Source organism: Panthera tigris, chromosome B4 (assembly GCF_018350195.1).
Source record: "Panthera tigris isolate Pti1 chromosome B4, P.tigris_Pti1_mat1.1, whole genome shotgun sequence".
NCBI classification, from domain to species: domain Eukaryota; kingdom Metazoa; phylum Chordata; class Mammalia; order Carnivora; family Felidae; genus Panthera; species Panthera tigris.
Genome location: NC_056666.1, coordinates 132,825,599 through 132,839,471, shown reverse-complemented (window position 1 = coordinate 132,839,471; position 13,873 = coordinate 132,825,599). Strand labels below are relative to the sequence as shown.

Here is a 13,873-nt window from a genome sequence, read left to right as displayed (position 1 = left end):
TAAACGTGTATGAAGACAAAATTATATTTAATCTATTTCTGCTAAAATATTTTTGTGACAAAATATTCTGATTTGGAATTCTAACTGGTCTTATTCAGTGTATATGCTAAAGCATCTGACACCTTGCATATGGTAGTCTCAACATATATTTTGTAATAAGGTAGGGCTTTGATTCCGATTTTTAAGAATTACAAAGAGAAACCTAAATAACTGGTTATGTAATTTTACTAATACAATTGTATGAATAGACCGGGGTGTGCTGATTGTGATCTATTGCCTACGATACACAGCATCATTAAATGGAAAGGTCAAAGTGCAGAGCTGTCTTATATATATGCATTGAGAATATCTAATGGGATATGCCAGAAATCACAGCGGTTACTTACAGAATGGGAAAGAAATTTGGTTTTCGTCATGTGCACTTTGAAATTCTTTGAATTCTCATCATTTGTGTATTATAGTTCCATTGCTCCTTATTTGGAATTCCAAACTCAAAAACCCTTGAAATTGTGAAGATTTTTAGTAAGTTTGTTTGGGTGTAAAGCATAATCTAAACAGATGTGAGGCTATTTATAGTCTTTATCCCACTTATTATGAATGCTCAGACTTTCTTTTGCAGAAGTAATGTGTTGATTATGGAGAGTTGTAGACCACAGTGCCTGTTGAGGGTGTAACATAACTGTGGGATATGCATTTGTATTAGCTTCTATAACGCAGTATTTTTTAAATTCTAAAACTCGTCTGAAATGTTTGGATGAAGGATTGGACCTATATTTGATTTAAAAAGAAATGAAAACAGAACTAAAGTTTACCAAAACAGAACAAGAAAGGGAGCATTAACAACTGAAATAACAACGGATGTGAACAGTTTACATATAAGTTTTTATAAATTAGTGTGTATATATTGGGTGTGTTATTAAATACTGAAAGCGTTGTTTGCCTTCCCTTTGCTAGGAAGAAAAAACAGATAGTAAGAAGGCGGAGGAAAACATAAAGACAGACGAACCATCAAGTGAGGAAAGTGATCTAGGTGAGGAGGTAGTAGTTAGTTTGTATTTGATAACCTCATGATAAGATCCGGTGCTGATTTTTACTAAATGGACTAAATCAGGGCTATCTAATAGAAATGTAATGTAGCTGAGCTACATATGAAATGAAATTTTTAGTAGCCATTTAAAAAAAATTAAAAAGTAAACAGATGAAATTCAAATAAATGTATCTAAACTAACAAACCTAAAATGTTAGCATTTCAACATGTAATCAATATGGAGAAATTATTAGTGAAATATCTTCCTTTTTATCATACGACGTCTCGAAATCCAGAGTGTATTTTTATCTTTACAGCACATTTCAATGCAGATATTAGAGGTTATATTTTTCTTGGAAATATTTGATCTATATTCAAATTTAATGAAATTTGTAGTTGAAAAAGTTGGGTAACATACCCAAGTTTTAAATATATGTAAAAGTCCCCCCCCCCTTTGTTTTTTGTTTTTTGTTTTTTGTTTTTTTTTTTAAAGTTTTCCAAGGGCCCCTGGGTGGCTCAGTTGGTTAAGCCTTTGGCTCAGGTCAGGATTTCACAGTTTAATGAGTTGAGTTCTGCATCAGGCTCTGCTAACAGCATGGAGCCTATTTGGGATTCTCTCCCCCTCTCTCTCTTTCCTTTCCCTGCTTACACTGTCTCTGTCTTTCTCAAAAATAAATGAACTTAAAAAATTTTTTTTGATAAGATCCAGTGATAAGATAAAAATTGTTTTTAAGTTTTTCAATAACTGAATCAAATACCAAAAAATTATTTTCCTATTTGTACTTGTACACACACTGATAAAACTTGTTCCTTTTAGAAGAGATGATATGCCATTAGTTTGGTTTTTTCTGTTTGGGCTTTTTTTTTAGGCTGCAAACTGACAAAAAGTCTCTTCCTAAATTTGGAAGTCCTTTGAAACTATAAACACATATCCCAGATACTAAATGGGCAGTCTCCTAACTCATAGAATCTGTCTAAAAGCTAAAGAAGAGTACTTGTAATTTTTCAAATTTTGAACCAAGTGAACTTTGGTACTGTTAGAAAGGGCTTCTTGTTTGGAGGCTTAGTTGAAGATCTTTCACTTTTTGTGAAATATCTTTTTTAGTCTTGTAATTTTCTAAAAATTTCCATTAGTATAATAATGTCTTAACCAACTCTTCATCCAAAAGCTTTTCCTTCTTTTTTTTTTTTTTTTTTTTGTATGAATTAAGCTGTTTTATGATTAGGCAAAGTGACAGGCTCAGTTACCATTAAAAATTGACTAAAATGTTTTTGTTTGAGATAATTCTGACTTCAGGTAGCTAATTTCAGTTTCATTCTTTTTTGACAACAGGAAACATTAAATTTGCTCTGTTTGCTAAAAATGTCTCTTAATGCCCATTATTTTGAAAAGTTTTTTATATAGAGCAGTTATTTTGTTTTGCTTTGCTGTAACAAATTACAGTTGTCATGAAATCTATGACATACCTCTTATTTACTGTTTTGGTTATAGTGCTAGCTTTGGCATTTGAGTCTGCATTAGCAGGGTGCCTTTATTTTAAAATTAAAATTTATTTAAAAAGTAAATACTTCATTATGATTTACATCATTATTATAATTTGTGCTATCTGCATAAAATATTTTTTAAAACATTAGAGTACATTGATGTGTAGAATAAAATATTTGAATGGAATCATTTTGACACAAAGTCAGTGGAGTGTGTGTAATACTAGAAACTGTGCACTTGCCGACATTTCTAGGATGAGATAATGATAAATACCTCTGGTGATGCAACAGTTAAAATGAAATATAATTTTAACAAAACAATACAGTAGTATTTAATAAGGAGATATTTTTATTTCCCTAATATGTTTAAATAAATTAACATAAAGTAAAATACTTAGCTTATCAGTTGCAGTAGCCATAGTTCATTAGTTTTTAATAGTCTTATGTGGCTGGTGGCTGCTATGTGGGGCATCACAGGTCTTACTATCATTTTTTTAACTTTGGCAGAAATTGACAATGAAGGTGTGATTGAACCAGATACTGATGCCCCTCAAGAAATGGGAGATGAAAATGTAGAGGTGAGTCCAGTGGCTTATTTTCTGCTTGTCGTAAGGAATGTAAAGGGCCCACCTATCGCAGTGACTTTTATGATGTAATTCTGCCAGGAAAATCACATGCTAAATCTTTCTCTAACTTAAGGCATTTAGGAAAGCATTTTATTTTAGTACTTAAAACATTTGTAGAAATTCCCATTATTTGTAATCATACTCTAACAATCTTTGAAATCTTTGTTATTTGTCGTTTATCTGCTTTTTCAGTTTGCATCTGTTTGACTGCTCTTTAAGTTCACCTAACATTTACATTTACAAATGGAATTACTTATTAATGGGATATCTAATATTAAATTGGCTTCCAAAGTGATTTTGTCACAACGGGTACAGTGTTACCCTCAAGGTGGTGAAAATTGGTTCTTTGGAGGGGAGCTTACAAAAAAAAAAAACTTACATATTACAATGGTTAGTGGTCTTCCAGAGGGTCATAACATACATGTGGTATATCTGTGTGGTATTAAAATGGAGTGGGGGAGTATTAAAAAATGTCTCAAATGGTTCTTTGGGGTTTGATAATGAGAAAGGCTTGAGAAACACTGAAATACAGTAATTGTGGTTTAGAAGCTTGGTCCATTTCCTCGCCAACACTGGATACTATCAGATTTCATCTCTGCCAGGTATGAAATGGTATGCCCTTGTGGCTTTCAATTGGAGTTTTTCTGATTTCTAATAAAGTTGAGCATGTTCTAATGTTTATTAGTCATTCATTCACAGGTATTTGTGAAGTCCTATTTTGACTTTTCCCATTTTTCTTCTGGTTTGCCTTTTTCATACCGATTTATAGTTCATTTTATATTCTAGAGACTAACAATTTGTCGTTTATATGTATTTTACATATTTTCTGCTAGTTTGTGACTTGTATTTTTTTTGTTTTAATAAACAATCTTTTCTCTTAAATTGATAATTCTCTTATATATCATGCTTTATTATCTCAAGGTTATAATTACTGTAATATATTTTTCCCTTTTGAAAACTTTATGTTAACCTTTCACCTTTAATCTACCTGTCAGCGCTATTAAAGAATTTCTTTCCCCACCAGTGCCAAAATGCACTGTTTCATGTAGTGTGAGCCACTTCTGGTGCTGTGTTCTTGTCTAATTTTTTTCTGTGTGCTGATGACACATTGTCTTACCTTAACCTTAGGGTAAGGACCCCCAGCGGTCTAGGAATATTTTGGCTGTTTTGTTGGCCTTTCTTTTTCCATATAAATTTTAGAATATTATCAAGTGTCATCCCCCCACCCCAAATCTAATTGATTTAGAATTGCATTAAATCTAAATCAAGTTAGGAGAAGATACAGTTCACTACTGAGATTAACTACCCATGAATCTGTATCTAATTTTTTAGGTCTTTTCTAATGTTTTTAAGTAATTTTTTAGCATTTTCTCCGTAAAGCTGTATGCATCTTTAAGAACAAATATAGGTACTTTTTGTCATTCTTTGTAAAAGGAATTTTTTAAATTATGGATTTTATTTATTGATGATGTGTCACTTTCAGGTATTTAGGTTTATAATACTTCATTTGTGCTACTTGGGATATATTGGGCATTTAAAAAAAGTTTTCTAATGCTTTTATTTTGAGAGAGAGAAAGTGAGGGAGGGGCAGAGAGAGAGGGAGATGCAGAATCTGAAGCAGACTCCAGGCTCTGAGCTGTCAGCACAGAGACCGACATGGGACTTGAACTTGTGAACTGTGAGATCACAATCTGAGCCAAAGTTGGACAGTTGATCGACTGAGCCACCCGGGGGCCCCTGTTGGGGATTTTAAATTCTAGGGTTAACTTTCTTAGTTCTGGAACATTCCAACTAATACCTTTCAAATATCGCCTCTTCCCCATTCTCTCTACTGTCATTCTGGAGCCCTAGTTAGATATGTATTAGATTTTTTCACTATTAAGTTTCATCTCTTTATCACTGCTGAATGATGTATGCTGTTGATGTTTGAATTTGAATGCTTGTGTTTTTCATCTTTATGTTTTGCTTTGATTCATTTTGAAGTACACTTGGTTATTTATAAGTCACTTTTTCCTTACTCATTTTCAAAATGTGCCTCTGTTTTCTTAAACACATTAAAATCTTTATCAAACTCTTACTGGCCTTATTCTTTTACTTTTCCTGACTCTTGCTCATTTATTTGTGGATGGTTTGTGTGTGTGTGGATATTTTGACTGTGTGTACTTACGTGTTGATATCTTGACCATGAGTTCTTTGACATTTCACCTGTGGAAAAGTTTTTGGGGCCTGGGTAGAAGGTGTATTCCTCCAAAGAGGGAAGTGTTTGCTTCCATCAAGACTCTGGGTTGGAGGTACCAAGTCAAGGACCACTTTAAAATCTCAGCATGGTTTTTCTGTTGTTTGTGTAACTATACAAGTAATGTGAATTCCACCAGAAACTCTGGCTTATCATTATAAGTTTACAGGGGAGTTTCTTTTTCTTTCTACTTGGCTGTTCCTTTCATTGGGACCAATTTATTTTGGGTTTGCTATTCTTGCAGGTATAGGCATGTGGGTGGGATTCCAGATTTATTGGAGGGTATCTGATTAGACAACATGTATTCTCTTCACCTGAATCTAGATTTTCTTTCATGTGTCCACGACCTTCAAAAACAGAATTGTGAGATCACCAGGTTTGACACCTGCTGAAGGGGTGAAAGCAGATGGAGTACTTGGCTACCTTACTGGATTTCAAGTCTTCATTTAATCTTGTTCTTTGAGGATTTCTACATTCTTATGTCAAAGATGACTTTTACATTTATTCAGGGTTTTATGTGTACCATGTTGCCATAAACTGAGTTGTCTTTTTTTTCTTTTTTAATTATTCTGGATTTGTAGGATGTCTGACTATCTGGTAAAGTGTGTCTTTGTTCTTTTTTGTTCTTTGTTTGAAAAAGATTTTTAAACTTGTAGGAGTTTTTGTTGGAATTACTTTGAATTTACTGAGTAATTTGCGGTTCGGTTGAAGTATTCAAAAAATTTTTTCTTGGGGCACCTGGGTGGCTCAGTCAGTTAAGCCTCTGACTCTTGATCTCAGCTCAGGTCTTAATCTCAGTGTCATAAGTTCAAGCCCCATGTTGGGCGCCATGCTCGGCGTGTAGCCTACTTTAAAAAAAATTTTTTTTTTCCCCATGAACATGGTATACATCTTGTGTTCTTTAATAGAATTTTACTTTTTCTCCCCTTGAAAGTCTTACATGTTCTTAGAATGGTATCCTGTTCTGTCCAGTTTTGTAATTGATTTTTGCTGATGTGGAGGAACTCTTATTTTTTTATGTTGTTTCTGTGTTTCTAAGGACTTTATTGAATTGTCTTAGTAGATCTAACAACCTGTCAGTTCTATTGGGTTTTCTAGTTAAATATGAAGACAGCTTGGTGTTTCCTTCCAATTCTTAAACCTGTCAAGTTATTTTCTTAATGAACTAGCCAGCAGCAGTAATATTTTACACAGTGGTTAATGGTGGAATGAATCTTTTTGCCTTTTTTAAAAGAAATAACCATTTTCCATTTAGGTAGGATGTTTGCTATAAGTTTTTGTTACTAATGATCATTGTACTGTCAACATCTTGTATTCTGTACAGTATAGGTACTCTGTAGGTCTTTGTTCGAACAAAAGGATGAGACATTTCACTTAAAATTCAAGTATAACAGGACTTAGTTACATCTTTATGAGGAGATTGAGTTTTAGTATTTGTGAATAACTAGAAAGGAGTTGATAAGACCAGGGCAGGAACATCTTGCTTAGGTTGGTTGGGATGGAGGGACACAAAGGTGATGTCTAAAGTAAAGGTAGGGAGTGCAATTTATTGTTCATTATGAAAGATTAAAGCTCATCCTGTGTAATTTCTTACTAAACACTTACCATAGTTATCCTCTTTGTTCCCTGGAAACAAGAGAAGAATGAGTGAAAATGAGGGTTATATCTCCCCATCCCTAAGAAAGCCCAAGCTGCTTCCTTCTCTTTGCTTTCTCTGTTACTTCTAAGTTGACCTACGATTTCCCCCTAGATAACCGAGGAAATGATGGATCAGGCAAATGATAAAAAAGTGGCTGCCATTGATGCCCTAAATGATGGTGAGTGATTTTTTTTTTCGTCTTTGCTATATTTCTATATATTCTCTTTTTCCCTGCAGCAGCTGTTAAAATAGTGGAACAGTGGAAGGGAACTTAAATTTGCTGAGTATCTTGTACTGGAGAAGAAAGTAAGCGTCCTATTCTCTACCCACTCCTTCCCCTTTGATAAAGAGGCTGAAACCACTCAGGTATCAATTACCTTGCCTCAGGGCATTGGACGCATCTTTCTGTGACTCAAAGACTCCTTTACCAGCTATATCCTTGTGTTTCTATACTGAGAAGAGGCAAAAGTCTTAAAAAAAAAAGGGGGGGGGGTAGTAGTAGCAGCACAGTGGCTCTTAACTTTTGACACAGCAACACCCTTGGCAAATGATGTCCCTAGGATAATAACATTCTTATTCTAATCTTTGCATGTTAGATCCTCTTCAGAAAATCCTTTCAAAGTGGGAGAGTGCTGGTAGTATTAAGCATAATATTTAATCAGTTATGATTTATAAAAACAAATCATTTCTTGGGTACTATGCAGACCCTTCCATAGCTGTGTGTTAGTGTGCCACAATGCCATTGTGGTGGAGCTGTTGCTGTGTGTTGCTGGAGTGCGTTTGGACTTCTGCCTGTAGAATTAGAAGATGACCGAACTTGAGGAGTTTAGCGTTGATTGCTATTCCAAGTTGGCAAATGTATTCGCTTTCTTTTTTTTGTGATCTCACCACCTTCTTAGTTTAGGTCATTTTCACATGTTTATGCCATTGCATTAGCCTCAATAATTTGCCTACCTTAAATGTCTAGTTCCTTTATTGCTTTCTGTTCACTGTCCCTAGGTTATTCTTTCTTAGAACCGCTTTTTATTTCCACAAATTCCTTTGCTTGTAACCTCTGACTAGCTTTTTGCACACTTTCTGAAGATCTTCATCAAGGCATTAAACCTGCTAGAGTCAGATCCCATATTTTGCCTTGCCAGCCTTGTTCTCTTCTTTTTGAATATTAACCTCTCATTACAGCCAGACCTTGCTGTCCTAGAATGTTCCTACACTTGTGCTCTGCTGCTTCTCTCTAAAGCTCTTCTTCACCTATTTCTGCTTTAATTCATACCCATCAATTGATCTCAGCCACTTCTCTTCCTGACCACTCCTTTTCCACACTAATCTTTTAATTTTACTACTACCTAATGTCTATTTATCCAACATTTATTTTGTGCTTTCTACCTACCTGACAGTTTTATTGTATTTAACGTGCATTATTTCATTAAAACCTCATACGACTCCCATTTTACAGGTTAATGAATAATCTGAGGTCGCAGAAGGGTTTTGACTTGTGCAGGATCTTACTGTGCCATGATACCAATTCATTTATTATTTTTGTCACTTATTTTGGCATATTGTTTTATATTTCTTAAATTTGTTTTCTTATTATTGCCTTAGCAATTTTTAATAAAATGAAGCTGCTGCCACTACCTGATAAGTCATGTTCTTGTTTTTCCACATTTCTTTCCAAGCTGTATTCATGTGTAAATTTAACCTAGTTCTAGTTTTAGAATAAATGTAATTTTATAGTATATCTTAGAGGGATAAAACATTAGTATTCTAAGCCTGGGATTGTAGATTCAGGCCCTGCGTGGGGTTGGAGAGACAGGAATATAATTAAACACTGAACTTAGGAAGCCAGAGTGCCTGGGTTTTGAATCCCAGTTCTGGCACTTACTAGCTAGGCAAACTTAGAGAAGTTACTCTTTGTCTCTGCTTCTGTTTCCTCCTTTGTACGATAAGGATAATGTACCTACATACATATTGAGGAATAAATATGTGTATTATGCCTAGAATAGTATCTGGTACCATTCTTATTAAGGTACTGGTATTTTTTTTTTTTTTATGTTTATTCATTTTTGAGAGAAAGCATGAGCAGGGGAGGGGCAGAGAGAGACGGGGACATAGGATCCGAAGTGGACTCTAAGCTGACAGCAGTGAGCCCGATGCGGGGCTCAAACTCACGAACCGTGAGATCATGACCTGAGCTGAAGTCAGACCCTCAACCAACTGAGCCACCCAGGCTCCCCAAGTTACTGGTATTTCTAAAGTGTCAGTATTCTTACTGAATTTAAGATCTTAGTAAGTGTTTTTAGCTGTCACGTTATTAGTTATGTTACTTTTATTACGTTTTTCTGTTTAATATATTTAAAGCTTAGCATGTTCTAGGCAGTGTTTTTATTTTATTTTCTTAATATATATTTTTGAGAGAATGAGCATGAGTGGGGGAGGGGCAGAGAGAGAGGGAGATAGAGAACCTGAAGCAGGCTCTGTGCTTTTAGGGCAAAGCCTGATTGGGGACTTGAACCCACTAGCCTTGAGATATTATGACCTGAGCCGAAGTCACACGCTCAACAGAGTGGGCCACCCAGGCACCCCTCTAGTCAGTGTTTTATTTTTTATTTTTAAGAATATTTTATATTTACTCATTTTTGAGAGACAGAGGGCGAGCGTCAGAGTGGCAAAGAGAGAGGGAGTCACAGGATCTGAAGCAGGTTCCAGACTCTGAGCTGTCAGGACAGAGCCCGACACGGGGCTCAAACTCACGAACCGTGAGATCATGACCTGAGCTGAAGTCAGACCCTCAACCAGCTGAGCCACCCAGGTGCCCTAGGCAGTGTTTTAGATGCTAGATATACAGTGAGAAAAACAAAAGAGACCACGTTTTTTTCCTTTGAACCTCATATATTACTGGGGAACAAAACCAAATTGTAATTTAATGTTGGGTGGTAATAAGCGTGATGAAGAAAAATAGAGCTGAGTAAAAAAAATAGTCACTGATGAAAGCTATATTTTGCAAAGGGTGGTCAGAAAAGTATATGATGAAGTGAGTAAGCAATGTGAGGAAGAGCCTTTGAGACAGGTGAAGAACAAGTACAGAGGCTAACTGGGAGAGCATAACAGAAGGGCCTTGTAGCTGGAGCGAGGCGAGTGAAGGGGTAAGAATGGCAGATGGAGTTGAGGTCATAGAAGCGCTTTGGAGTAGTGGGAGATGGGTGGTGGGAAGGTGGTGGGGAAGATAGATCACTAAACTTTGTAGGTTAGACTGAGGACTTAACAATTTTATCCTTAAGGATGATTGGGAAGCTATTGAGGTGTTGTGGGTAGGGGTTTTTGTTTTTGAGTAGGAGAGCTTCATTGTGAGATGTATTTACTTTTGAAAAGGATTATTCTTGCTCTTTTATGTAAATCAGGTTATAGGGGCAAATAAGGGTATGTTCATTGCAGAAGAAGAAGCCAAAATGTGTTGATGTGCCAGAAATCTAAGAAAATACCTGAGAGGGAAAATAGGGGGAGCGGGGAGAGCCAGAGGAGTTTGGAAGGCAGTGAGAGAGTTGTGTGTTTATCCCTGTGTAGGAGAGAAACACAATCCTCTATGGGTGTGTTTCTAAAACGTCTTGGCAAGCCAGAGTTGTCCAATAGAGGAGTTAACAGTCTCACGATAATGGGCCAGTCTTGGTGTCCTTGCTGTTATTTAGTCATTAACATTAGCTGGGAGCCGCTTGTGAAGTGTATCCTTGAGCACAGAAGATGGGGTTCTCCGGCTCCTCACAGCAGATATAAAGTGCATTGTCATGATACTACAGAGGGAATGCAAGAAATCAAGTCATATTTGATAATCCAAGTGGCTAATGATGATGGCTTGGATTAGGGCAAAGAGTCTCAGACTTTCTCTGTTCCTAGTGTCCTTACTGTCATGACTTGAACATACCTTTTAGGCCAAAAGAAATGGCTAAGAGTTCCATTTATAATGTAGTTAGGTCCAAATAATTTAGTAAGTATCTGTGTCATAACAAGTTAGTGATTGGAAAATCGTATACACAAATCGAAAAAATATATTTAATCTTATTCTTACGTAATATTTGTTTTCTAATAAGCGATGTATATATTTGGACACTAAATAGCTTTTCGAATCTTGGATTCATATTGAACACTGCCACCCTCATTTCCCGTTCCACATCTGTTTCTCTACAGTTCTTACTTTTTTGTCATAGCAATCGGTAAAAACAGTTTTAGATTGGGGAGTTGAGAATGACTCCCAAGATTTGGGGCATGAGGTAGATGACGAATTAGCCAAACTATAGCCTCCTATTTTTATAAAAATGTAATGGAACAACATAACTACATGCATTTGTTTATGTGTTGTCTGCAACTACAACAGCAGAATTGAATAGTTGATGATTGCAAAAATAATTTTTATGTGGCCCTTTCCAGAAAAGTTTGCTGACCTCTAAACTAGAGTGAATGAAAGAACCACATATTTAGTTGATAATATAAGGATGAGAAGTGGATTTTATTTTTATTTATTTATTTATTTATTTTTAGAGAAGTGGACGTTAGAGATGGGGTCAGAGTTAACAGTTCAGTTTTGAACATGGTAGCTGTGAATTACTTATTAGACCTCCAAGCGTAATAATTTGTCATAGACATCTGCAGTAGTAACTAATGACATTCCACATTCTTCTGCATTGTTTAGGAGTTCTGTTAAAGTTCTTTCTTTACACATTTACTAGCTGGGTAAATGTATTTTCCAAAGTGAACTGTGACATTACCTTTAAAACTCTGTGTTTGTCTTCCCTCCCCATGTTTCCTATGCCCCAAAATTAAACTTTGTGTAAAGACTTATTCTAATTGTATAGTATGTTTTATTTGTTGAATGACTTCACTGAAGGCACTAATACACAAAGAAGCTAACTAACTATGTGAATAGGATACACAGTAAATGAATTTAAAATGTGAGTTAAGGACTTTGCATGAGTTCTGGTTTTCTTGAATTTTTATATCATTCCTGTGAATTCAAATAGTATTTTTAATCAACCCTGTAAATTTAGTATGAGTACTTTTTTCTTTGTAAGTTTAATTTTATCCTTTTATTTTTTTTCTTTAAAAAAAACTCATGAGTCCTACTAAGAATGGGAGATATTTCTTATTCTTTGTTTCTCAACCTGTTTTACTTTAGGTGAACTGCAGAAAGCCATTGACTTGTTCACGGATGCCATCAAGCTGAATCCTCGCTTGGCCATTCTGTATGCCAAGAGAGCCAGGTGAGAGGTCTAAACAAAAAAAGCATCCCTTTCTGCTGTGAATAATTCCTGCTCATTGATTTCAATAGAATTGCTTCTGTGACTATCCCAAAGGTGTTATTGTTCGAAATGAATACTTTTTTTTAATGTTTGTTTCTTTTGAGAGAGCATGCCCATGCGCAGGGGAGGGGCAGAGAAAGGGAGAGAGGAGAGAATCCAAAGCAGGCTCCACTCTCAGCACAGAGCCCAACGTGGGGCTTGATCTCACAACTGTGAGATCATGACTTGAACCGAAATCAAGAGTCAGACGCTCAACTGACTGAGCCAACCAGGCGCCCCAAAATAAATACTTTTTAATGTTACACTTCTTTTTTAGTGTCTTCATCAAATTACAGAAGCCAAATGCTGCCATCCGAGACTGTGACAGAGCTATTGAAATAAATCCTGATTCAGCTCAGCCTTACAAGTGGCGAGGGAAAGCACACCGGTAAATAATGGAATTTCATTATTTTCAGAACTTCTAAAATTTAAATCTGATGTTTTAATATGCCTTTAAAGCAAAACGAAGTTGCCTAAGGATTTAATTTCAAGATAATATGTGCTCGGTAATAATTGAGGGACTATAAGGAACAAATAAAAATTCATTTTATTTCTTCAAAGAAAACCATTGTTTTACAGTTTTTGACTACATGTAGTCAAATTTAAGGTAAGGATCAAAATTATTTCTAAAAAAGAACATGGCCTTACAAATTTTCTTTTAATTCTGTAACCTAACGTTAAACAATATGTTGTAGAAGAAGGAATTCCTTAGCCTCAAACTACTTTAGTTACTTACAGGTCACCTGAAAATCAGAAAAAGAGGAAAATAAAGAAGTGAATTTATCCTAGATTAGTCATCATTTCCTGGAAGCAAAACTTAATGTTATACAAGTGAATATTTGTGGCTTGGGGATGAGATGTCCAATGACATTTACATCTTATGTGGATTAGAATGGTGTTGTACTCCAAGTGTGGATGGGAATGAAAATGGATATGCATGGGACAACTGTATTAGGTACTCAAAAAAGCTCTGGTGATTATGAAGATGCACGTCAAAGATAAAGGTAAAAGATTAGAATTAGTGCTCTGGGAGTCAAAAAGTTCATGTATTGCTGTTGATCCTCTTGAGAGCCCAGTAATCTTTGAGCATTTCTTTGCTTTATGGTACAAGGTAGCATGGGCTCATCTCCTGTTTTGCTTGTCCTAGACTCAGAAGAAACCATTTCTCCAAGAAACTAGGGTTCATTTTTGTGAGGATAATGTTTACAGAAAGTAAAGTTTGGCCACTAGATATGTTCATTGCCTCTGGGATAGCATTATTTCTGTCATTTCATTTGAACAGAGTTAGAAAAACATTTTTTAAATAATGATTTTAAGGAAAAAAGTTATGAAACCTTGAGTTTATACTGATATTTTCAATTAAAATTCAATATTAAATGTTTTCCCTTTTATTTTGCGTTTTTAAAATTTATTTTTTAAATTACATCCAAGTTAGCATATAGTGCAACAATGATTTCAGGAGTAGATTCCTTAATGCCCCTTATGCATTTATCCCATCTCCCCTCCCACAACCCCTCCAGCAACCCTCTGTTTGTT

General features: G+C 35.5%; 1 protein-coding gene across 1 annotated transcript in view; it reads left to right on the top strand.

Annotated features, from left to right (window-relative positions):
• Positions 1-13,873, top strand: part of ST13 (ST13 Hsp70 interacting protein) — a 31,631-nt gene that overhangs the window by 6,865 nt on the left and 10,893 nt on the right. The window contains exons 3-7 of the mRNA XM_007079438.3: positions 955-1,030; positions 3,020-3,090; positions 7,125-7,191; positions 12,175-12,259; positions 12,615-12,725. Of these exons, the coding sequence (XP_007079500.2) occupies positions 955-1,030; positions 3,020-3,090; positions 7,125-7,191; positions 12,175-12,259; positions 12,615-12,725 (410 nt within the window). The remainder of the gene's footprint in view (positions 1-954; positions 1,031-3,019; positions 3,091-7,124; positions 7,192-12,174; positions 12,260-12,614; positions 12,726-13,873) is intronic.